At 35.3% G+C, this 24925-nt stretch overlaps 4 protein-coding genes, 1 long non-coding RNA gene and 2 other non-coding genes across 10 annotated transcripts; 4 read left to right on the top strand and 3 right to left on the bottom strand.

Annotated features, from left to right (window-relative positions):
* Positions 1–736: 736 nt before the first annotated feature.
* Positions 737–6329, top strand: LOC128881889 (DNA replication ATP-dependent helicase/nuclease DNA2). Of its 3 annotated transcripts, none has more exons than XM_054133286.1 (14): positions 737–898; positions 1036–1733; positions 1803–2067; positions 2130–2307; positions 2384–2669; positions 2744–3154; positions 3291–3512; positions 3590–3736; positions 4459–4852; positions 4941–5134; positions 5204–5390; positions 5460–5660; positions 5746–5928; positions 6003–6329. In XM_054133286.1, the coding sequence occupies exons 1-14, from the start codon at positions 869–871 to the stop codon at positions 6222–6224; spliced, it is 3618 nt and encodes a 1205-aa protein (XP_053989261.1). In that variant the 5' UTR covers positions 737–868; the 3' UTR covers positions 6225–6329. The 3 variants fall into 3 exon arrangements, with proteins under 3 accessions (XP_053989261.1, XP_053989263.1, XP_053989262.1); XM_054133288.1 differs by lacking the exon at positions 737–898 and having other exon boundaries at positions 1399–1417; positions 1630–1733; XM_054133287.1 differs by lacking the exon at positions 737–898 and having other exon boundaries at positions 1415–1552; positions 1630–1733.
* Positions 6330–7782: 1453 nt separating this feature from the next.
* LOC128881704 (serine/threonine-protein kinase Pink1, mitochondrial) lies at positions 7783–14227 on the top strand. Its single transcript, XM_054132975.1, has 7 exons — positions 7783–8115; positions 9816–10093; positions 10157–10689; positions 10795–10917; positions 11047–11464; positions 11541–11639; positions 13430–14227. The coding sequence occupies exons 1-7, from the start codon at positions 7980–7982 to the stop codon at positions 13673–13675; spliced, it is 1833 nt and encodes a 610-aa protein (XP_053988950.1). The 5' UTR covers positions 7783–7979; the 3' UTR covers positions 13676–14227.
* Positions 14228–14506: 279 nt separating this feature from the next.
* Positions 14507–18054, top strand: LOC128881705 (leucine-rich repeat-containing protein 34). 2 transcript variants are annotated; one of them, XM_054132976.1, is made up of 10 exons: positions 14507–14755; positions 14825–15676; positions 15739–15873; positions 15941–16174; positions 16236–16465; positions 16697–16862; positions 16925–17167; positions 17273–17354; positions 17540–17791; positions 17883–18054. In XM_054132976.1, the coding sequence occupies exons 2-10, from the start codon at positions 15671–15673 to the stop codon at positions 18050–18052; spliced, it is 1518 nt and encodes a 505-aa protein (XP_053988951.1). In that variant the 5' UTR covers positions 14507–14755; positions 14825–15670; the 3' UTR covers positions 18053–18054. The 2 variants fall into 2 exon arrangements, with proteins under 2 accessions (XP_053988951.1, XP_053988952.1); XM_054132977.1 differs by having other exon boundaries at positions 14507–15074; positions 15544–15676.
* Positions 16491–17415, bottom strand: LOC128881708 (uncharacterized). Its single transcript, XR_008458156.1, has 3 exons — positions 17138–17415; positions 16653–16854; positions 16491–16581 (listed from the first exon to the last, which is right to left on the bottom strand). It is a non-coding gene; the product is annotated as an uncharacterized LOC128881708 (long non-coding RNA).
* Positions 18055–18080: 26 nt separating the features above from the next.
* Positions 18081–20521, bottom strand: LOC128881707 (TOX high mobility group box family member 4-like). Its single transcript, XM_054132978.1, has 2 exons — positions 19419–20521; positions 18081–18693 (listed from the first exon to the last, which is right to left on the bottom strand). The coding sequence occupies exons 1-2, from the start codon at positions 20295–20297 to the stop codon at positions 18250–18252; spliced, it is 1323 nt and encodes a 440-aa protein (XP_053988953.1). The 5' UTR covers positions 20298–20521; the 3' UTR covers positions 18081–18249.
* Positions 20522–21920: 1399 nt separating this feature from the next.
* Trnam-cau (transfer RNA methionine (anticodon CAU)) lies at positions 21921–21992 on the top strand. Its single transcript has one exon. It is a non-coding gene; the product is annotated as a tRNA-Met (tRNA).
* A 559-nt stretch (positions 21993–22551) lies between these two features.
* On the bottom strand, positions 22552–22624 carry Trnak-cuu (transfer RNA lysine (anticodon CUU)). Its single transcript has one exon. It is a non-coding gene; the product is annotated as a tRNA-Lys (tRNA).
* Between the last annotated feature and the right edge of the window lie 2301 nt (positions 22625–24925).

Genomic DNA, 24925 nt, shown 5'->3' with positions numbered 1-24925 from the left:
GTAGTATTTACACTAGTATACCTTTCTACATACAAAGGTTTATAATAAATAATAAAATACTAAACTACTTTTTTGTGCCAGAGAATAAAAACAGTAGAATTTACTGTAAGTACACTTTTTTTTTAGGAAGGATTATAATATATAATAAAATACTAAACTACTTTTTTGCATCAGAGAGTAAAATCATACGAACGCATGGTAACCGTTACCCGCCCTTTCAAAATATTAACAGAAAACACTGACCAATCAGCGGGCGCTTCATTGGCATTCTCGCGCTCTGATTGGTCGGGAAGCGCTACCACCTAGCGTGTAGTCTACGCTACCGTGGCCGCTCCACTAGCATACTCGCGCTCTGGTTGGTCGCTCCACCGGCGTACTCGCGCTATGATTGGTTAATCTTTTCCGTTAATATCTCCTTAACGACGCCTCGGACAAAATTTTCGCTAAGGGAAAAGTTGTTTCAAAACTCCTCCCGAACCACTCCTTTCAAGGTGTTACAACATTTTTGGGACGCCCTGTATATATGTAAATATGTAGAAATAAATATTTCTATATATTCAAAGGGCCGGCTGGCATCTCTGCGCGTTTAGGCAGAGATTAGGCCCCATGAATTCGCAATGGCAACGTAATATGGCGGACATGGCTTCACTCACTCTGCCTGGTCCCTATAATCGCGTAAAAATCCCTATGATCGTTTAAAATTCTAATCTTAAAAATTCCCTAGTAAAGCTTCTTCGTAGAAATTATGCTCGTTTTTCATCTTTCTATCACTTGAATTTGGGATAAAGATTGGCGCGAATCGGCTACACCAAGCCGATCAAGCGTAACACTACACTATAAATAATTATTATGAATTATAAATATTACAATGAAGAAAACTAATCTTTCCCGCAAAACGGTAAAATATATACATATATATAGAATTGCAAAACAAGACACGCAGTGGGATATTTTCGTGATTTTCATAAAATGATTTTGTTTATAATTACTCCGAATTAAAATCCGTCTCAAGGTTTGATTATGTTATTATTCCAGAATGCTGTTCGAGATGCAAAACCATCTCAGAAGAAGATTTCGATGTATTTTACAAACGCTTCGAAGGATGAAGTATTTAAGGATAAAGATAGCATCATAAATAGTATTATTGGGAACAGTACGTCGAGCGAAGGAGTATGTAAGAAAAGAAAGTTATCAGGAGATTTAGAATTGTTAGAGACTCGAATGAAAATTGTCAAAAGCGATGATACGTCTGATGCATACAACTCGAATACTCTACACGAAAAAAACTATGCATTTACAAGTGAATCGAATGCAATTTGTAACATATCCAGAGATAAAAGAAAGTGTGTCATTGAGACATCCCCCAAGAAGAATCTGACAATAGGAAAATATAAGGAAAATATAGATTTAGATAGATGTAAGAATATAGTGTACAAACAAAACGAGAAGAAAGTAGAACCTTTGAATATACAGTCTGTAAATAAAAAAGAGAATAGGACGAATTCTGTGGAAAATGAATCCATCAATGCATCAGATTTTGCCTTAGAAACATGTATTATGGATAATTTTAACGATTGTTTTGAGGAAGAATGGTGTGTAGATAATCAAATAAATTTCGATTCTTTCCAGAGATGCACGGTTACAGATGTAAAGAATGAATACAGTAGTACTTTGTTAACAGTAGAACAAGAAGACTCTGCGTTAAGTGGAACCGTTATGTGTTCAGGCTTTTGGTGAGCATTTCTATCGATATATCAATTATAATTTATCGTATGAATGGAATACTTGATCCTGTAATTTAGGAAAGACGTGAAGGTGAAGAAGTATGATATCGTTGCGATACAGGCAAGAAAAGAATCTCGATATTGGGTTGTAGACAACACGAGTGGCTTTCTTGTTATTCATTCGGATATGTTAATATCTGGAACAACAGTGGTTTCTGGTTTGTTTTGTAGCAGAAAGGCAGTGCTAGCAGAGAAATTTAAGAAACTGGAATCTCTTCCTTATTTTGAAGGAGATCAAACGCCGTTAGTTATAGGAAGCCTAGCTCACCAGTTATTGCAGAAGGTAGCGTAGTGTGATTTTGTATCCAATATTTGCAATATTCAAATATAGAGTTAACGTTACAGGCAATATGCGAGAATGTCCACGTAATGTCGGACATTACAAAGCTACTGGATGAAATACTGCAGTCCAAGGAGACTATTAGTACCCTTTACGCGACAGAAATTAAATTTGACGAGTGTAGGAAACAGATGCTCGCGTTTGTACCTAAAATATTTAATTTCATTCGACATTATTTAAAAGGTAAAAGCAGAAAAGCAGAAAGTATTTAATGACTTTATTTCATTCTTTCGTATTTATAGAACGATGACACTTTCAGATGAAAAGCAACAAGAGATAAGTAACATAAAAGATAGTTTCAAGGGAAGAATCACTCGTGTACGCGACATAGAGGAAAATATTTGGCTCCCCAAGTTGGGAGTGAAAGGTAAAGTGGATGTTACCGTAGAAGTTAGCCTGAATTCCAAGCGGAAGTTGATGCCACTGGAAATAAAGACAGGTAAGCCTTCGTTCTCTTTGGAACACAGAGGTCAACTTATTTTGTACATCATGATGATGGCTCTCACGGGTCAAGACACAGACACTGGTCTGCTATTGTATCTCAGGTAATTCGTTTGTCTATGTAAACGCATTAAATTCCTTTAAACAGAATTATTTTATTCAAAATTTCTCATCGCAGAGAAAATAACATGCAAGAGATCAAGTGTAAACATCCTGAGAAAAGGGATTTGATATTGTTGAGGAACACCATAGCTAATTACATCGCTCCAAAGCTAGTGGACAAGTCATTGGAGTTGACTTCCGAACCAGACTTGGAAATGCTACAGTTACCAGAGCCGATCAACCATCACAGGGCTTGTTCGACGTGTTCCTATAACGCGTTGTGTTGCTCTTACTTAAGCAGAGACCCGGAAATTCAATTATCGGAATCGCATCCATTAGCACAGCTCAGCAAACAGATCTTGGAAAAGTTCAAACCCGCGCATATCGATTACATCATAAAGTGGGTTTCGTTGTTGCAAATAGAGGAAAACGCGCAAACCTCTGATAACATAACGAGATACATGTGGACGTTAAGTCCAGAAAAGAGGTGAGAGATAACACCACTTTAAAATGTACATTCAATGCCACAATTTTTTTTCTGATGCATTTTGGCTTGCTAAATTCGATAATCGCAATGAGAAATTTTTCTATGCTAAGTTTTTTTTTACTTGTTTCGTTTTTAGGGAAGAGAAGAAACTTTGCATAAGTAATTTGAAATTAATAAGCAAAGTGGTCGAGCACAGCTCAAAGTACCAGCACACATTCGGTCGTGGAGATGTCGATATTCCATACACGGAATTTTCAGAGAATGAATATGTGATAGTTAGTACAGACACGCGGGTAAACGTATCAGCAGGTTTCATAATGCACATAGAAAAATATTCTATTACCGTTTTACTAGACAGGTATGTGCAAATGTAAAAGCTACACATGATACATACGTTACCTATGATTCATTGTAATTAATTATATGCAATTTCAGAGATATTAGCAAATATAACATGAACGAGTCGTTGCACATCGACAAGTACTCACACAGTACTTTGTTTTCCCTTAATATTGCCAACGTAGGTGGTTTATTGGGCGATAACGAAATCTGTGCAAAATTACGAGACATTGTGATAGATAGGTCTGTATAATAATTTTGGTAATTATTTAGAAGTTATGTCCTTGAAATATGTTGTCAAGGTCATCAATCTGAACAACTTTTCTCTGTACATGTTATCGCCAAAAGGATTTAGTCTCCAAAATATTCGTAGAAAACTTTAGTTGCACTTATATTATTACTGAACTGCATTCTAGAGAAAATAGCGGCATCCCCCGGTATAATATACTAAATTCTACTTGAAATGTTGTCAGATCACCATCTTACAGCATCTCAAGTAGGATCTCGTCTATTATGGTGATGTGAAACCACTTATGTTATTATTGCACTGCATTCTAGAGAAAATGGCGGCATCCCCTATATAATATAATATAATATACGAAATTCTACTTCAGATGGTTTTCACCATAATAGACGAGATCCTACTTCAGATGCAGTAAAATGGTGATGTGACAACTTTTCAAGTAGAATTTCGTATATTATATTGGGAGAGGGCCTGTCGCCATTTTCCCTAGAATGCAGTGCAGTAATAATACAAGTGTAACCTAAGTTTTCTACGAATATCTCGGAAATTAAAGCCTTTTGGCGGTAACATGTACAAAGAAAAATTGTTCAGTATGACGACCTTGACAACATATTTCAAAGTCATAAAAATTGGCGAGGGTAAATTTCTAAATAATTACCATAATTTCTAGAATCAAATAAATGCTCTCTTTCATGAACGATTACTCCAATTCTGATAACAGGAAGCCAGCAACGTTCAGCAAAGGTGTACCACATTCCATCGTGCGGAAAAGTGCTGAGATAATACACGAGCTGAACGAAAATCAGCAAAGAGCTGTTTTGAAAGCCATGAGTGCCAATGAATATATCCTAATCAAAGGAATGCCAGGAACTGGAAAGACGCAAACATTGGTGGCTTTAATAAGCCTGCTAAACAAAACAGGATACTCAGTTTTGATTGCTGGCCACACAAATGGCTGCGTTGATAATATTTTATTGAGATTACTGGAAAAGGATGTCGACTTCCTGAGATTGGGGTCGTCAGCTGTCCATCCATTGGTGCAACATAAATCTGAGAGACATATGATTGCGAATTGTAACTCCGTTGAGAGTTTAGAAGCTGTTTACTCTAGCAAAGTATGAAACTGGATACTAGAAACTGATACTAGAACCTTTTTTATGGTATTTTAGGGAACTACCAAGAAAATAATTTGTATCGTTTTAGAATATCGTTGGAGTGACTTGCGCTAGCTCTAATCACGTTCTCCTAAGCAAAAGAACATTCGACGTGTGTATCGTAGATGAAAGCGCACAAGCCTTACAATCGTCCGTATTGAGACCGCTGTACAGCGCACACAAATTCGTTCTCGTAGGAGATCCTGACCAACTACCTCCTATCGTCAAGAGTAAAACAGCAAGGTAGCTGTTTAATCAAATCTCTCTATTTTTTATACCGTTCAATTCATTCTTTTGAATCTTCTTTCGCAGAAAACTTGGCGCAGACGAATCGCTGTTTTCTCGCCTGGACAGCGCGAATAATACCATCACGTTAACAAAACAGTACAGAATGAATAAAATTATTATGCGTTTGGCGAACAAGTTTACGTACAACGACGCTCTAGAAGTTGGAAGTGCGTCGATAGAAAGCGCTACTTTCGCTGCAACGAACAGCGAAGTAAGTTTATTTGTTACTGTATCAGTTGATGAATCGTTTACGAAATAGAATTAATTAATTAATTTTTAGAATTTGGCGAAAGAAGGAAAGTGGATACAGCAAGCATTGTCGCAGAGTATACACGATTCCGTAGTATTATTGAATACAGGTTGCACGAGTGACATGAAAATGAGTATCGAGTCCAGTGATAAGTATCTAGGAAGCGATCAGAAACATTCAAATGTTTGGGAAGTTGCTGTAATCATGAATCTACTGCAAGCTCTCTTTAAGGTGACATTTAGACTATTAATTAATAGGTCGTTTATGTAATCGTTTTTATTTAATGTTAACGTGTTCGAGGTGTTTTATTATACAGATGAACGTGGACCATCGTAGTATTGGAATAATTGCACCGTACAGGGCACACGTAAGCCTATTGAAAGGCATCGTTCCGAATAGTATCGAAGTGAACACAGTTGATCAGTATCAAGGACGTGATAAGGAAATTATTATTTACACTTGCGCGAGGAGTTCATCTAGTAATAACATAATTAACAAGGTACCTCGTTTAAATCCGACGCGGGTAGAAGAATTTAAACTTAAAAATTTTGAATATTTTTGCTATTTTTGTAGGATCTGGAAATATTGGGAGATCATAGGAGATTAACCGTAGCTATCACGAGAGCAAAGCATAAGTTAATTATTATCGCGGATACGTCTACTGTATCGCAGTACTTGCCGTTTAAGAAATTGTTCAACTTTGTCGAGGACAAAAATATCATAAATTTACGCGATTGCTGTGATGACTTTTCATGGAGAAATGTTGCGACTTTATTGCAAGGGCATGCTTTTTAGGAATGTCGAAACGAAGCATGTTATCGATGTCTTATGAAATTGGAATTCGAACGATATATTTTACTCTAACAAAAACGAACAATATATTACGTATTTTTGTAAAAATGTGTGTTGTCCAAATTTCAATTTTTAACATTTCTCTTTTTCATTTTCAACATAAATAGGAATTGATACGTACAAGATGTTTGTATAACAAATTTTTCATTACATACTTGAAACTTTTATAATAATAATAATAATAACATTATCACGTGTTAATTATAATTCTAAGTCTTCATACTTTCATTTACTTGTAAACGAGAAAGTTTGCCTTTAGCTCATATTAAATACATAATAGCGACGCAATTAATAATTACATACTTCAAACAATATGGAGTGTCCAGGTCTCACTACGTAGGCCAAGACAAAACCATATCTTAGTCGGTAATAAATCTTAGTTAGTAATAACAATTAAAAAAAAAAAAGATTTATTTTTGTCGACATAAACCAATTTTGCGATTGAAATTAAGACTTGAAGTTGCATATTTTCAAGACTTTTCATTCAAATGAGAATTTTGTTAATGTTTTTCTATGAAAAATATTCTATTGTGAATGGAGATCAATAATTATAGTACACAATGCATTACAAAATTAATGCTTCGGTATATAAAGCTATTCTCAACACTTTCTTTCTTTCCCAAGAGCTATCTTTTAAACTGAATTTAAAGCGGATTCAACTAATACGAATATTCTCAATTTTCCGTGGCGACTAAGGACCCCACTCTCACGAATACACTAGATACCTCCCTGGCGCTTCGTGCACTACGCATGCGCACAACCTTACGAGACTCGCGCGTGTAAATTAAATTTGACAAAATATGTGGTTGAAATTAAGACTTGGAGTTGCACTTTTTCAAGACTTTTTCATTCAAATGAGAATTTTGTTTATGTTTTTCTATAAAGAACATTCAATTGTGAATGGAGATCAATAATTATAGTACACAATGCATTACAAAATTAATGCTTCGATATATAGGGTGTCCCAAAAATGTTGTAACACCTTGAAAGGGGTGGTTCGGGAGGTAATTTGGAACAACTTTTTCATTAGCGAAAATGTTATCCGAGGCTTCGTTGAGGAGATATTGGCGGAAAACACTGACCAATCAGCGGGCGCCCATCTGCATACTCGAGCTCTGATTGGTCGGGGAGCGTGGCCGCCTCGCACTCTGATTGGTCGAAGTTTTCCGTTAATATCTCCTCAACGAAGCCTCGGACAACACTTTTGCTAAGGAAAAAATTGTTTCAAATCACCTCTCGAACCACCCCTATCAGGATGTTACAACATTTTAGGGACACCCTGTATAAAGCTATTCTCAACACTTACTTTCTTTCCCAAGGGCTATAAATTGGATTTAATGCGGATTCCACTAATAACAATATTCTCAATTTCCCGTGGGGATTAAGGACCCCTTCTCACGAATACACTAGATACCTTCCTGGCGCTTCGGGCACTGCGCATGCGCACAACCTTCCGAGACTCGTGCGTAGAAAAGTGGAGGGGATTTCTGGCATCCCTGCACCAGTACAGCGCCAGTACGAAAACGACCACGAAGGAGAGAGGACGTACAGGCTCCATCGAGGGCTTTCCTACGCAGTTATCGAAGCTACTTTGGAAAAACGATTGACATCCTGATAACGGCTCTGCCTTCGTCAGCGAAGGCTTGTTTCTACGGGGGGCTAGCCCGTTGGGCTCTCTCGGGCCGCAACCGCGGGGAGATGTCGATTCGGACGGTTGCTCTTCGTCTTTTGCAAAATGGTCGGTCTCTGCTGCATTCCATCAGGAATACCGATCGTCTCTACGCTAATTGCCACCCAAGGAACTACCACGACAAGATACACGTTGTTCAAGTAGGTGAGTCGATTCTCGAATTTGTTCATATTTTTTTTCAAGTTTTCTCGACCTTGAGGACGATTCGTCAAAACACGAATCGCCGAGACCTTCGACGTGTTTTTAACCTTGCCAGTTTGACAACTCGCTTTGGACATTATTTTGCTGGCTTTGTGTCTTCGTCAGGGACGGACCAATTGCCCCCGGGGCCCTGGGACTAATTATTAGACTGCAGATGTTTATGCAAATTAAAATTTTTGTAAATTTGCAATGTTGTAAATATTATAATATGAATTTTACTACATATATATTATTATCATGTATATTATGTGATTTTCAATTTCAATATTTTTTATGTTACCATATATATTATATTATGATTTGCAATGTTGTAAATATTATAATATGACTTCTACTATATATACATATATTATTATCATGTATATTATGTGATTTTCAATTTCAACATTTTTTATATTATCATATATTATTATTATTATGTATATTATATCATGATTTGCAATGTTGTAAATATTATAATACGACTTTTACTATGTATATATTATTATTCTGCATATTATATTATGATTTGCAATGTTGTAAATATTATAATATGACTTTTTACTATATATATATTATTATCATCTATATTATGTGATTTTCAATTTCAATATTTCTTATATTACTATATATGTATATTACTATCATATTATATTATAATATGACATTACTATATATGTATATTATATACACAATTTGAAATAAGCATTAGTTAAATAAAACTAGATATTGAATAAAGACGCTATCAAATCTTGGCACTCGTTCTATTTACATTAATGCAGTAATGAAAACAATATTACTTTTCGTGTACACTGTTATCACAATCTAAAATAAACATATATGTATATTACTATCATATTATACTATAATCCGACATGTAATTTTAATACTATTTATATCAATGTATACTGCATACATCTTGTACTTCGTACATTTCAATTTCTTATAAATGCATAAAAATCTGCAGTCTAATAATTAGACAATTTATGTTGACGCACATATTTTTCTACAATTTAAGGTAAAAATTCTGTAACGCAAGTCAATGCAGGGTGAATTAATATCAAAAATATGTTTATCTCACCCCCTGTGATAAAATTAATAATTTCAGAACAGTTACAATTCCCTGTGGTTCCACAATTTTACACTGGGTTTTATTTACAACAATTTATTAGAGAAACAATGCCTCGTAATTCTCTAATCCGCAATTCTCCATCACCTTTAATTTAAAAATTACATTTATTTAAAGTACATCACATTTACGTAATCTGCAAGATTATTCTCCTAATAAATTATATTCAATACAAAACACAATCAAATCTTGGCATGCTTTCTATTTCCATTAATGCAAATATTAAAAACAATATTACTCCTCATATACACTGTTATCACAATCTAAAATAAGCATTAGTTAAATAAAACTAGATATTGAATAAAGACCCGATCAAATCTTGTCCCTCGTTCTATTTCCATTAATGCAAATATTAAAAACAATATTACTCCTCACGTACACTGTTATCACAATCTAAAAGAAACACTAGTTAACTAAACCTAGAATATAGTACCCAAAGATAATAAAGGGAGCTCTAGGTAACAATTTGAATAATACTAATAAATTCTATTTAGCATCCAAATATCATCAATTATTTCATTCCGTTACATCGCAGGCAAGTCCCAGGGCTACCTGCCCCAGGGTACCAGCAATGTGTCAGCCACAGGAAGGCACATCGGTTACTTGGGAGCTCAAGCTCGACGGATCTTTGTCGACAACATCCTGAAGAGGGTCACCAACACTCTAGCAGCTGACTTAAGAAGACGTGCAGCCAGCAGACTGGTGTTCGGTGACTCTGCTCCCTTCTTTGCCTTGGTCGGTGTGTCTCTGGCATCTGGTACTGGAATATTGACAAAGGATGACGAACTTGAGGGTGTCTGCTGGGAAATTCGAGTAAGTTTCTTTGTATATTCTCTTACAAACTTCTTTATTTCTAACTGCGTCTATCAATAACAGGAAGCAGTGTCAAAGTTGCAATGGAACACTCCCCAAAACGATAAGAATTACGAGATTATCAAGGACGACGAGAAGTCTGTCTCTCTGGCGGATTTCGTGATTGGTCCTGCCATCGCTAAAGGTTGTTCAGCTGTCGTCTATGCCACAAAGTTCAAAAATCCAAATGCAGACGATCCTCGAATCACAATCGATAAAGAAACCACAGACGTAACCGCATTTCCATTGGCCTTGAAAATGATGTTTAATTACGACGCCGAATCTAACGCCCTGTCCATTTTGAGAGCCATGCATCGCGAGACTGTACCAGCTAGGAAACATATTAATAACGAAGAATTATCCGAGTGGGAAGCCAAGATGGAGGAGAAGAAAGCAAAACTGCCTCCACACCCAAACATCGTAGCAATCTATTATGCCTTCGCAGACCAAATACCAGCATTACCTGGTTCGCTGAGAATGTACCCAGATGCTCTTCCTGCTCGCATCAATCCTCAAGGATCCGGACGAAACATGAGCCTGTTCCTTCTCATGAAAAGGTACTGTCTTACTATCAAAGTAAAATTATCAAGTAATACAAGTTTGCGAGTAACAGCAAACAACTTTTACAACGACATGTAACAGAACTCTTCTCTTCGCTACAGGTATGACATTACATTGCAGCAGTACTTGAGAGACCGTAACACGAATATCAGAGAATCGATACTGCTGTTCGCTCAATTACTGGAAGGTGTGGCTCATATGAATGCTCATGGTATCGTGCACAGGTAAGTTGATACCCTTTGTTCGAATCAAACCTGTATCACCCAGCGTTGAATGGTGTTATACTATCATGTACTATCATGTGCAGATTTTTATGTTGTTACCTATGTTTTTCTTCTTATTGGACGAACTAGAGATCTGAAGAGTGACAATATTCTGCTAGACTTGTCCGAAGAAACAGATAACTGTCCATCGTTGGTGATCACGGATTTCGGATGTTGCCTAGCTGATAAAGGTCACGGTTTGTACCTGCCTTACAACAGTCATGATACAGACAGAGGAGGGAATATTGCCCTGATGGCACCGGAAGTCATCACAGCGGAACCTGGACCCTTCACTAGCATCAATTACACTAAAGCTGATCTTTGGACAGTGGGAACTATAGCGTATGAGATATTTGGTATGAAGAATCCGTTTTACAACGTCAACAAGGAGAAGTCGTCTTTAAAGAATTATAACTACAAGGAGAACGATCTTCCGCCCCTGCCCAGTGTCGTACCAACAATCGTTGTCGCGTTGATTAGGAATATATTGTCTCGAAGCTTGTACAAGGTACTGTAGAGGTTATAGTATTTTTGGCTTGGTTATTCTTGAAGTTTTAAGTTAATGTAAGAATTGGTAATTTCAGAGACTCGATACTGAAACTGCAGCAACTGTTATGCAGTTGCATCTGTGGGCCCCTAGCGCTTGGTTCAGGAGCGAAGGAAAACTTCCTTCAAGTAACGAGGTATTTTATTAAAATTTATTTGCTATTTTGTGTTGAGGGAGTTCTGTGAATCTATTTCATGGAGGATTTTAACTAACATTTCAATTGAGAGTGTTCTTTGATTAGGTATGAATCGTAGGATATTTTCACTTATGTTGAACATTTTTAATGAGAATTTAATTTTAATTTTAATTTAATTTTTAACAGATTTTCACCTGGAATTTTTTTAGGTTAAATTGAAATGAAATTTAGGAACTTGCTTAAACTTTGATATTTCATAAGAACCGAAATTACGAATCGTTTAAAAAAGTATTAGCAACTATTGACCGTCCCAATTCGATAAAAATATATATACAAATTTTGTAATTTTAGCATAAATTCTTACGTAACAAATTTTCACCATGAATTTTTTTAATTTATACTGAAAATTCAATCTTAGAAATTGCTGAAACTTTGATACGTTATAACAACCGAAATTATAAATTGTTTGAAGAATAATATAATTATAAATATAAAAATATGATATATAAGATATAATTCATTAAAATCTGAAACTGAACTTTCAACGCACAATTTTCTATCGAACAAAATTATTTGTTATCACTAGACTGCGAATCTTTATGCATTTATGGGAAATTTGAATGTGCAAGAAACTACAAAATGCAAACAATATGCAAGAATATAAAAAAGATTGAAAACATTTAAGATAGCGTTACAAAAATATTTTAAGTAGGGAACGTAGCTTCATATTTACTGGACTGTGCAAGGAAATAATTAAGATAAAAATTAGACATTTTTAAGACTTCTTCCTATTATTATAAGTAGACTGCGAATTTTTATGCATTTATAGGGAATTTGAATGTACAAGAAACTACAAAATGCAAACAATATGCAAGAATATAAAAAATATTGAAAGTAAAGTTCATGTTATAATATTTACAGAATAAAATAAATTCGTATTTAGGTTAAATTTTTGTAGGTATGTTCGCGTAAATTGTATTTTGCATAAAGATCCACAGTCTAGTTATCACCAAATATCCATTAAAAGACCCTGTAAGTTTCACAAAGATCCGTTTCATACATCATTTTTAAAAAATTCTAAAGATACAGTAGATGTAGAATGTATTCATACACCGATCAATTTCCCAAAAAATTTTTGTGTGAAATTGTAGTTTTCTTAATTTCATTTTTTACAATCAATGATATTTTACATATTTTCGGAAGTCTCTAAGATAGATATAGTCCAAACAACATTTACTAGTTAATATAATTTGTGAAATTAACAAAAATGATGGGAAAAGTGGGTAAAAGTATAGAAGCAATAAGTATTTGTACGATTCTTATGACGAACCATTTAGAGTAGAGTTTATTGCTCCGTAGGAATTAGAAAACATCAAATTTTTAGTAAAGTACTTTTAAAAATGGCTCTAATAGAGGAATCGAAGAAGATTCCACTTCGAATAACTAGTAATTTAGTAAATTTAATGCTTCGAAGAGTTGCAATAATTGTAAAATCAAAAGGAAATCCCTACGAAGGAAGTATTATGTACTTATAATATTATATAATATAATATATACATATTCTTTTTGTTTTAACGAAGTTCTGAAAACTAAGCAGTTGTGCGAATACTTATTGCTTCAACATTTCTATCGATTGGTTTTTTTTTGTTAATTTAGAAACTTACATAAATAGCCATGAAGAGTGTCATTGTTTATAAGAAATAAGTTAATAAATTACAATTTTTGAATTCTTCTAGATATGCATGTCCTCTTGAACTCAATATTCACAATATCTCTTCTTTCGTTAACAGGTGATGCAATGGCTACTGTGCTTAACAACGAAAGTCCTCTGCGAAGGACGCAATTCGTCTCCACCGTCTGATACGATCTACAATATAAACCTTGAAGATGGAAAGAACTCTTATCACCGATCCATATCCACCAGGTCCTGTGGAAGACGTACCATGCCTGAATATCAACTGATAGCGAGCTTCCTCGGAAGAGTCACGCTTAGCAATGTTAGAAATGCTTTAAAGTGGATGCAAAAGAATGTATAATTTTCTAGTAAACGTTTATAAAGTTGTCGCTAAAAAACAAAAGAGTAACAACGAAAGTATTTGTTTTCCGCATATCGAGGAACGGAGGCTGTACTTATGGTTGTCTGTCGACGCGAAACAAAGATTGTTAACATATTTTTATACAACCGGTTTTACCAAATTATCGTTAACGTTCCTGAGTTGCTTTTTAGTTAATTTATTTTTGATACACCAACAGATACAAGTATAAAATTAAATACGACGTTTAATTGAAATTATTTTGTATCGCGTTCTAATTCAACGATGCTTGAAAGTATTGCAAGAGTATTTATTTTCTCTATTTTAACATTTTGTTTATTTTACAATGATCGCATGTAAAGTTGTTATTTTAATTGCACGGAGGACGATCTTTCTCGTTTGCAAAGATGGCTCGCTCCGTGGTTAAATTTCGATGTAACACTTATTATTTCGAGGCTATGAGTCAACCACGCAACAAATGTAAATATTATCACCAACAGGAGTTGAATTCGAGTTACTGTATAAAGGCTGTTCAATAAAAAAGCTTGTAAATCACGTCGACGAAATTTGTACCGTCAAACGGTCTGTCTGGGCTTTCCAGACGTTTGCATTTTCAGCTTCATCTCCTCCAAGTTGAGATTCTTTGACGCCGCTAGGTCTCTCAAGTACTCCAAGTATTCATCGTACGACAGAGCTCTCTTTCGAAACTTGAAAAATGCGAGTCCCGTGTCGGTTGTTGTCAGCGTAACCATGTCGAGTATACGCGCAGATATTAGCCACTTGTCGCTCTGCGATAGCGGTAACAGTTGCAAGTTTTCACTGGAAGATATTGGATCCATCTTGCAATATGCTGTCGCATTAGTAAACACGAAAAATTGATCAAGAATCGTTAGAAATTCTCATGTACGTTTAGGTACGTTGATACTGTATTTAATTTACAATGGAACATCTCTTCGAACGAAATGATCTCTGCTTCTCTTTTAGGAAGTAAATCCATTTAGGAGAAAATGCACTGATCCGCTGAGAAAGTAGCTATGTATAAACATTTGAAGAGCTTAATGTTAGAGTTTGTGTGTCCAGTACGTAAGTACTTCATTTAATGTACAACGGAGCTTCTCTTCAATTGAAATAACCTCTTCTCTCTCTTTTCAGGAAGTAAATCCATCATTTAAGAGAATAATATCTGAATAATAATTATAATAACTTCAAAATTGATGAATTCCATTATGAAGTGCAGTCAAAATTGTGACGACACAGCCTTGATTAATGAAATTGAGAGTACGAAGCCTCCTTTCTTCCATCAAGTTTCCAGTCACAATTTCTTCAAATGCTTCTGCGTAGAGACTTGCACCTCAAAACGGAGACTTGACATGCGTGGAAGTATTGTACATCAGAAAATCGAGTTAGCTGCTCCGAACCAACTTTACCTTTTACATATACTTAACCCTTTGCACTCGAGAGGTGACTCTCCGCTAGGTTTTCTTTAGGTTTAGTTTCTTTGGAACTCGAAGTGCCAATAAAATGATTGTCGTTGAGGCAAAAGTGACCCGATTCAATAAAGTCAATATAATCTCAACATTCATGGCAATCGAATACCAAGAAAGCATCTCGAGTTGCTGACCGATACCAGAAAAAAAGGCCTCGAGTGCAAAGGATTAATGTTAATAATTATAAATAATTACAAGAGTGCATGTACATAAGAAAATCGAGTTAATACATGCTCTGATCTACCTTTACCTTCTACATATATTTGATATTAACAATTATAAATAATTACAAGAATGTACATAAGAAAATCGAGTTAATATATGCTCTGAACTAGCTTTACCTTTAAATATATCCAACGCTACATTTTTCTCGAATAATTACAGGAGATTGCTCGAGGACGTGGACATCCCTGCTCTGTTACTATTCCTCAAAAGGCACCAAGATGTTGTCCACGTTAATTTATCAAGCAACAAAATCTCCGATAACGGTTTCATAAATTTGCTCGATCACATGCTCGTAAGATACACTCAATAATTATTATACTACTTCTACATTAAGAACCTGTTTACACGTGTCAGGTGCACAAGAACGTACTAGAGTTGGACGTCCAAAACAATGACATAACGCAAAAAGGGATCGAGTATATGGTGAAAGTAGGGGAAGGCTTCGAAATCGAGAGTCTGAATTTAATGGGAAATAAATTTGGCGACGAGGTTACTCGTTTTATTATTTAATCCATTTAAATGTATCAAGTAAATCCTGATTAAGCGATTTTTGCAGGGGTCGAAATGTCTAGCGCTATTTTTATTAAAAAATGAATGTATACGTCGCTTAAACGTCGCACAAGTGGACCAGACGGCTTCCAGTTTAATATATTTTATTGGAGTCTTGAGCCCAGAAGAAGAGATTTCTAATACGACTCTGAAATGTCTGGACATTAGTCGACCGAATCCAGGATGCATGTATTACTTCGATTCTGCTCATTTTTCCAGTGTCATCGGACACATGCTTAAAGTAATCATGTTTAAGTGATTAGTTATTAGTGAAAGTAAGTTATTAGATTTTGTTTTTATAGGGTAACACCAGCCTGGCAGCGTTGCATCTGCAAAAGTACAACTTCGATTGCCACGATATAGAAAACTTGGTGTCGAATGCAAAATATAACAATACGTTGCAGTTGTTGGACCTTGGCTGTAACAACGTAGGAGATCATGGGGTAGCTCACCTTGCTAGTTGGCTGGCTAGTAGACCGGCTTTGAAAGTCCTTATTTTGTGTAGGAATATTGCAACCGATCATGGCGCAAGGTATTACAATTTTTAACACATTGATTGCCACATATTGTCTGAACATTTCTATGAAAATCAAAGTTTGTTTCAAAACAATTGAAACCTACCCAGATTTATTTTCTTCAATATCTCACCTTCAAAATTATGTTATTTAGTTTCATAGTAAAAAAATCCTGTCAAGTAATACTAATAATACTATCCGAACCCTGAAATTAAGATAGGAAGTGACCAAACAGCGATTGCTTTCAGGGAGCTAAGCTTTTCTCTTCCGTTTTCAAAGCTCTTATCGCTGGACATCTCGTACAACAAGATCACAGATGATGGGATGGTTGATATATTGAACACGTTGAAGAAGAGTCCTCTTCTCCGACAGCTGAAGATGTTTGGGAATTGCCTTGGTCACCCAACTGCGAAGGTATTTGCACAGTAATATACATAATTACATATACAAAGTTTACATTTCAGGATCATTCGTAGATTGTTAAGCGAATGCTGATGTCTCAAGTACTTAATCAAGAGAACATCGATGTTAGACCATACAGAGTTGATCACAGATGGTATATCGCGAGATACGAAGGTGGCCACTGTCGAGACAAATTTTACGACGTTTCTTACGGCCTCTTCACGCGATTACCTTCTGGTCCAGTAAAGAAGACTCGTTCAAAGAAGACGTACAATAAATACACATACCTGGAGACTAGTGAAGTGCACGTGCAACATGTATGTTATACGTTGAGTAGTTTTTCATTTATTATTATCCTTGAATGGTGTAGTGAAAATGAATATTAATAAATTCAAACTCTGCTGCGAAACGTTTTCTTTCAGTCAACCATCACCATCGTCTCCCATGCATTCCACAGAGATCTTCGAAAGGATTGCAAATGTTGTTATTGCTTCAAATGCAACGGTAATGAAACTGTGTCTCTTAATGAGTCTTATCATACTAGTTATTGTATGGTTATACTATCCTGGTTATACTATACTACATTTATACTACAGTTTATACTATATTATAGTTATAGTACAATTATAATAAAATTACAATTATACTACATGTATTTCGATAAGACTGCTTCACATTAAATTTCCCAGCTCTTCAATACGACGAGTCGTGCAAAGACGACGAGCACTTGCAGGATTGTAACTGCTGCAAGTGCAAGGGGGACGAGAGCAGCGATTGGTCCGCAGACAAATCGGTTGTGGATAGAGTTGTACCTACGCGTGACCCGATGAATAATATCGCCTACATTCTGAAGCGCGTGAATTCCGACACTCGCCAGAAGATTGTACGCTGGATCAACATTAACGAGGATACTTTGAGAGAAGATTTAAAAGCTATCGCAGGTACATATAGTTAATTATTTAGAATGCTATGCGTACTCTAAACTTAGGTCACAAACAATTGATGCACTACCTTCCATTTAAAAAATTGAAGATCGAGACAAGCTCGAGGAAAGCTCGTCGTGCAATTGTTCATGGGCTCAGCTGAGCATAACTAGTTTACAGAAGCGTTTAGAGAATTCTGATTCGAATGATATACTAATTTTACCTAGAAGCAACTCTATGTTAATGAAAATTGCACGTGGAGGCAGGAGTATATCATAAGAACATGATTTTTCAAAGTAAAAGGAGGTAAGAGGTACAATTATTTATTAAAACCATTTTATTGATCGCTGTGGATAATAAAGGTACTTTCATAAATATACAAACGTTTTTACATTTTTAGCTGAATTCAAGATATATAAAAGTAAAAAAGTATACTGAATTCACATTCTAATTTATATTCGAATTTACATTCTAATTCACATGTCTATTAAATTCATCGCTGCTCCAGGTTCCTCCTGCTCAGTCTCTTTGTTACTCCTTGTGTCGCGACGTCCGTCTATCAAGAAAGCTTGACCCTGTTGTCCAGCCTCTTCTGCATCCTCCGGTGTCAGTTGATTTCCATCGATCTCCCTCTGTACCTTGTTAGACTGTACGAGATTGCTAATGTCAGAGTCTGGACTGTTGAAAGCGTTCTCCTGGTTCCTCAAAGAATACTGTGCAGGTGTAGGCGAGTTTACGTTGTTGCGATAGGCGTTGATCGAGAGTCCTCCAGGTCCATACATCACGTCCACCATGGGACGATAAGGATGACTCGAAATCACATCAGACTTTTGAATCATAGTGTTCTCTATGGTTGTTGGGTAAATCTTTGAGTGTTGGTGAATGTGATGGGTTCGTGGTTCTAGCCCAGCCATCTGCATCTGTGAAAACAATAACAAATTAAACATAAAGCAGTATTTAACATGATAAGTAAATATGTTAAGGTGGTCCTTGTTTTAATGATTTTTAAAATCTTGCAAATACGTACAACAAAATTCCTGCACAATTTGAGCTTTCAATTTGAACATTAACACTTGCCCAAAACCTTCAAAGGTTTTAAATGGAAAATCCAAGGAATACTTTCAATCGGTTACTTTTAATTTTCTAACTCTGGTGAAAATTGATGGAATAATTTGAAACTGGGTAGAGATGTTACTTATAATAACAGGAACAAGCTCTAAAAATTTCAAATTTTAATCTTCATTATTTCCTGGTGTATCAGCCTTGTAAATATGAAACTATTTGAGGTTTCGCTTCATGAAACTTTTTCTATTGGTTACTACCTATTTTGTAACTCAAATGAAAATTGATGAAAGGATTTGAAACTAGGTAGAGTTTTTACTTATAATAATAGGAACAAGTCCTAAAAATTTCAAATTTTAATATCATTATAAGTAATAACTCTACCAAATTTCAAATCATTTCATCAATTCTTTCCAGAATTATAAAAAAAAAACTAACCGATTCAAAGCAATCCTCATATTTTCCATTTAAAATTAATAGATTTCAGAAATAATTAAAATAAGGACTACCCTAAAATACATAGCCGACATAATGTGTCTGTTCAATCAATTAGCCAACCAAAGATTAATTAATTTTCACTCACGTTGGGCACCATAACTGGAGTTCTAGCAATTGGTGTCGAATAAGCCTGAACTGGAACCATCTGCATGGCCATAGATTCCAAGCTAGGATTGTCCACCATTCTGTTCCTCTGGCAGTTGCAAGGGCTCTGACCATTATACAAGGAGTAGTCGTAAGGAGATATCGAAGCTGGTGGAACTTGAAAGACGCTGGCTAGCTGAGCTAGTCGAGCTTGATCAATCTCAGGAACCACTACTATAGGATTCGAGGGGATTGTGATTATATGGTCGTGGCACGCAGGAGCGACTGGCAGTACAGCCAGGGATTCTTGCGGTTCAGACAAGGGCTGTGGAAGCACAGGAGTAGTATTCTCCGTTAAAGCTGAATTTGGTTTAGCCTGTGGTTTTGGCTTCGAACTAGGTGGAATGGCATTAATCTTGGAACCTGATTGGATCATGTTCGCAGATAGGATGGGTTGGTGGCAAGGCTGGACAGCAGGTTGCATGAACTGCAAGGTATTAATAGGTTGTACTACGGACTGAGGCATGAGTATACTCGCCTGAGGTATCATTTTAACAGGTGGAAGCATGTTCACAGTTTGGATTTGCTGAGGAATAGGGTTCGCTTGAATGGCCAGTGGGATATTGGGAACTAGAACTTGGTTCCCATTGCAAGAAACCTGTTGTGGCTGAGACAACGATGGATTTATCTCAACGCAGATGGCTGACTTTTTGGACCGATCCTTGTCCTCTGCCTCGACATTTTCTTCAATTTTAGGAGCTGTTTCCTTAGTCTCCACTTTGGTATCTTGCTCCAGCGACTTCACCTGGGATATCTTCGGTACTGGACTAGCCAAGGCAACAGCCAGCAACACGGTCGCGAAGCACGCGTTGAGACGCATTGTCGTTCGTGTAGATTTCGCGACTTCCAAAAGACGAATTGACCAGCCGACGATCGAATTTCGTTTTTATACGGATTTCTGGGCGCGTACATTATTTCCACGCGGCCACGTTTTGCAACTCGATGCGTGGATATACCTGAAACGATTTTTCGCTGATCGCGAATTTCGCAAGTGGTAGATCACGAAGCTACTTTTGGGTCTAAAGTGAACTGCGTGCTGTAAAATATTACGTTAATCTAAGAGGCGTGAATCTGTACAGTTGTATTGTATTATATATGCATCGTACACATTAAAATATTTTACAAATGGCTTGGAAGTTGTCTTTCCTGATATTATTTAGGAAAATGGTTTTATTTTTGTTGAATCTTTGTCTTTTCTTAAGTTTGGATTACCAATTTAGATTAGATTTATCATTTGAATTATTTAGAAATTATCATAAATACACAGCGAAGAGCATAAATGTACCACTAATCACAGCTTCGTATAATTAATTTTCAATTTTCATTAACATTTAGGCATACAACAAATTTTAGCACTGCGTAATGTAATATGTACAATTTTGTAATGTAATTTTTATGGTTATTGGTACAGTTACGTTCTTCACTTATGTATTTAGTATATCATTAACGAATAAAAAAAAGTAGCAGTTTGAACATTTTTTAGAGTATTATTTAATAAAGATAAAGACTTGAGTGATCGATAGCTGTGCAAGCAAATTTTATCCATTCATTTGATTCCCAAGCCTGATTGTGCAACTCGTCACACATTTTCCAGAGTGTATTCGCCAATGCAATGTGCAGATTTGCATATTTTGCTATGCTGCATCAATTATTGCAAAATGTGCGTAATTTACACTTTACATTTGTTTAATTAATCCTTTGCGAAGGACATATATAAACACCTTCAAGAAATGGGATCACAGAAATGTTTGTATTCGTTAAATCAATTTAAAAAAAATATCAGCTTACAGGGCATGATAAGACGAAACTTTTTTATATTTACAGTTTTTTCATAGGATGCTTAGTTTTGGAAATAAAAATTGAAAAGCGTGAAATACGTTGCAAAAATTGAATCTCAAGTAAAGGAGCTTATAAGTTTTGAATTTTTATCTCTGAAACTAAGCGTCGTATGAATAAACTGTACATATAAAAAAGTTTCCTTTTGTCACTATCTATAAGGTGATATTTTTTTTAAATTTGATTGCTCGACTATTGTTTGTTTTCTTTAAGACAACTTTAGATAAGACCACCACGAGATCTCAGGAAAAACGTCTTCTAACTTTTCAATTTTTATTTTGGAAACGAAATGTCCTATAAAAAAAACCGTAAAGAGAAAAAAGTTTCGTCTTATCAACCTCTATAAGGTTATATTTTTTTCAAATTCATCAAGTAAGTAATTGTCAACTGACGATGCTGGTGACGATAAGGTGATTTTTAAAAAATTCAGGTTAACAAACGAGTTGAAGAAGGCAGTTCCAATTATCATTTTATTTTATTTTTTTTAGTTTCTTTTATAAATATTTCTAAGAGTAATTTAATAATAATTTCTTTGAAAGTAACATTCATTTTTCGTTTAAGAAATAATGTATATTGAAATAGCTATTTAATGAAGATCTGAACAAGAAGCAGAGTGGCGCAGTGGAAGCGTGCTGGGCCCATAACCCAGAGGTCCGTGGATCGAAACCACGCTCTGCTAAATTCGAAGAAAATTCCCTTCGTATCTTATTTTTTTCTCTTTATTTGCATTTATCTCGCACAAGTGTCGTTTATTAATATTTATTCCAGCAAAAATAATCGTATAAACTATTCCAGTTGTATACACAATACAAATTATTAAGATAAGCTTCTAGGACGTAAGAAGTACTAAAGACTGCACATGTAAATTTAAATATTAATATATCACGAATTTGTTAACTATTTATGTAATTTTGTAATAATTGTTCGCCATTTAAATAGATAAAATGCCACGTTAAAAAAATAAAAATGTTATTAATACTTATTTATGTGTAATTTAATTCACGTAAACAAAAAGATTGTGTATTTGAAAAATTACTTGTTGTTGAAATAGAACACGTGTAATTTATTCGTGTATAATCAGTTTATCTCTAAAGAAAAGCATAGTGTTCATTATAGAAATGTAACAATTTATTTATCTCGAAAGGAAAGTGTAGTATTTATTGTAAAAATTTATAATATACGATAATTGATTATTAAGTGTATGTATTTATTATTAAAAATGAGAAACAAAAGAAAATCGCCCAACGTGGGGCTCGAACCCACGACCCTGAGATTAAGAGTCTCATGCTCTACCGACTGAGCTAGCCGGGCTTATTGATGGTGGTCTACTTATTAGACATAAATCGTTGCTTGTAAAATATTCCATTAAAGAAACTATGTACACAGAGAGTTTCAAAAGCCTTCAGGATTTGTAATTACGTTCGTTTTTTAAATGTAATAATATTAAATAAAATTAAATAAAATTAAAATAATGTTTAACCTCTAAGGGAGTATTCATGTAAAAGTTAGCTACCAGAAATTTAGGAGGCTACGAGTAACCTCCTCAATGAGTGATAAGAGGGATAATTGAATGAATGTAAAGAAGAAACTTAGAAAAACTGTCAAGAGAGATTTATTACAAACATCATCGTTATTGTCGCATTGAGAACTGACTCATTGGCTGATACAGGTACTAAAGGATAAAAATAATGGTGGTATTTATTTAGTGGACCATTCGAGTCGCAGCCATGAGAACTGTAATAAATTGGAACGGGAGGTGTCCCAAAAATGTTGAAAGGCCTTGAAAGGGGAAGTTCGGGAGGTGATTTGAAACAACTTTTTCCTTAGCGAAAATGTTATCTGAAGCTTCGTTGAAGAGATATTAACGGAAAACACTGATCAATCAGAGCGCGAGGCGGCCGCGCTCTCCGACCAATCAGAGCGCGAGGCGGCCACACTCTCCGACCAATCAGAGCGCGAGGCGGCCGCGCTCCCCGATTAATCAGAACACGAGGCGGCCGCGCTCCCCGACCAATCAGAGCACGAGTATGCCAATGGAGCGCCTGCTGATTGGTCAGTGTTTTCCGTTAGTATCTCCTCAACGAAGCCTCGGACAACATTTTCGCTAAGGGAAAGGTTGTTTCAAATCACCTCCCGAACCACCTCTTTCAAGGTGTTACAAAATTTTTTGGACACCCTGTATATTCACCTTAGGATATGAAAGTGGCGATACAGAAATTTAATTTGTTATTATGGTGGCTATTATTTTAATCATTTTTGGAATCTATATTACGCACGCCCTAAATACCGCCAAATGATTTCTTGCACCCGGGCCCCTTTATAGAGAGGGCTGGTACTGGATGTAGATACCTAGTGTGTTACTGTAATGTTCCGTATTCCCTAGCAAATCTCCCTAGCTCAAATATTGCAGGAATATTTTCTTTTGTATTTGAATAATACAGATTTAAAAAAATATTGATTAGTATAGATTTCAGAAAGAAGGGCCACCTTATTATACAAAATATGTTCCATATTCCCTAGCAAATATCCCTAGCTCAAATATTGCAGGAATATTTTCTTTTGTATTTGGATACTACAGATTTAAAAAAATATTGTTAGTATAGATTTCAGAAATCATTGAAATAAGGACTACCCTAATATGTATACATGTATTATTTGTTTATATATTTACAGATTTCTAAATCAGCAAAGCCTACAAGCTACATATACATTAATTACATTGTTTCCACAGGTTTGACTATGAGTCGCTTATGGTTATTTAGCCTAAATGCACCATCGTTTGTCGTATGCTGAAAATATTTTTCGAAATATTTCGAATTTACACTAATTTATAATTTTATACAGTGTCGCCATCTTACTTGGGTAAAACAGTTACAAATAATAAATAACTAGAAATGCTAGGCCTGATATTTATTTCTCTAGCCATCGAGACTTAGTTTATTATTGTTTATTATTATTATACATAGATGTAACTCTGAGGAAATTTGTTACTATCTTACCCAAAGTATCGTAAATAGTTATTAAAGTATCGAAAAAATAAATTAAATATACAAATCATTTGTAATTAATCGAGCATGCAATACGCATTTTGTATTATTTAATGAACACATATGTTATTGTACCATAGTTAAGTATTGAGTAACCCACGGATGGTAAGTTAGTTAGTTTCGAACATGGTCAATGGTCATGGTGGCGCTAGTGATCGACTCTGTCGATACAGTCGTGTTCTACTTATTAATGTACTTACTGTCGGTAAATGTTCGAGTAATTAACCATGGGACTGTTTAATACTATTTCACGGTTCTATGATAGATTACTATAGTTAGAAGCTTAATATTAATAAATTTTAAATGATATTCTGTGATATAATATGTCTAATAAGATTGTAACAAAAATAATAGTTAAACAACGTTACCGACTGTAAGTAAATACTTCGGTTATCCATCTCACAGAAATCTATTTTGCCGACCAACCAATTAACCACGAGAATGTTTAATACTATTTAACGGTTCCATAATAAATTACTATAGTCAGAAGCTTAAAACCAATAAATTTTAAATGATGTTGTGATACAACATTTCTAATAAAATTGTAACAAAAATAATCATCAAA

Source organism: Hylaeus volcanicus, chromosome 9 (assembly GCF_026283585.1).
Source record: "Hylaeus volcanicus isolate JK05 chromosome 9, UHH_iyHylVolc1.0_haploid, whole genome shotgun sequence".
Lineage (NCBI taxonomy): Eukaryota > Metazoa > Arthropoda > Insecta > Hymenoptera > Colletidae > Hylaeus > Hylaeus volcanicus.
Note: the sequence above shows the minus strand (reverse complement) of the source record. Positions and strands in the feature narration are given on the sequence as shown.

What these genes read in the sequence shown, in the direction of transcription:
- LOC128881889 (XM_054133286.1), top strand. Translation starts at nt 869, where the DNA reads ATGAAGAAAACTAATCTTTCCCGCAAAACG. An exon ending in CTCACCAGTTATTGCAGAAG is followed by an intron (nt 2,068 to 2,129) that starts GTAGCGTAGTGT and finishes TTAACGTTACAG; the next exon opens with GCAATATGCGAGAATGTCCA. An exon ending in TACTGCAAGCTCTCTTTAAG is followed by an intron (nt 5,661 to 5,745) that starts GTGACATTTAGA and finishes TTTATTATACAG; the next exon opens with ATGAACGTGGACCATCGTAG.
- LOC128881707 (XM_054132978.1), bottom strand. Translation starts at nt 20,297, where the DNA reads ATGCGTCTCAACGCGTGCTTCGCGACCGTGTTGCTGGCTGTTGCCTTG. An exon ending in CTCCAGTTATGGTGCCCAAC is followed by an intron (nt 18,694 to 19,418) that starts GTGAGTGAAAAT and finishes TTGTTTTCACAG; the next exon opens with ATGCAGATGGCTGGGCTAGA.
- LOC128881704 (XM_054132975.1), top strand. Translation starts at nt 7,980, where the DNA reads ATGTCGATTCGGACGGTTGCTCTTCGTCTTTTGCAAAATGGTCGGTCT. An exon ending in GTGTCTGCTGGGAAATTCGA is followed by an intron (nt 10,094 to 10,156) that starts GTAAGTTTCTTT and finishes TATCAATAACAG; the next exon opens with GAAGCAGTGTCAAAGTTGCA. An exon ending in CTGTTCCTTCTCATGAAAAG is followed by an intron (nt 10,690 to 10,794) that starts GTACTGTCTTAC and finishes TCTTCGCTACAG; the next exon opens with GTATGACATTACATTGCAGC.
- LOC128881705 (XM_054132977.1), top strand. Translation starts at nt 14,887, where the DNA reads ATGAATTCCATTATGAAGTGCAGTCAAAATTGTGACGACACAGCCTTG. An exon ending in ATTTGCTCGATCACATGCTC is followed by an intron (nt 15,677 to 15,738) that starts GTAAGATACACT and finishes TACACGTGTCAG; the next exon opens with GTGCACAAGAACGTACTAGA. An exon ending in TTATTGCTTCAAATGCAACG is followed by an intron (nt 17,355 to 17,539) that starts GTAATGAAACTG and finishes TAAATTTCCCAG; the next exon opens with CTCTTCAATACGACGAGTCG.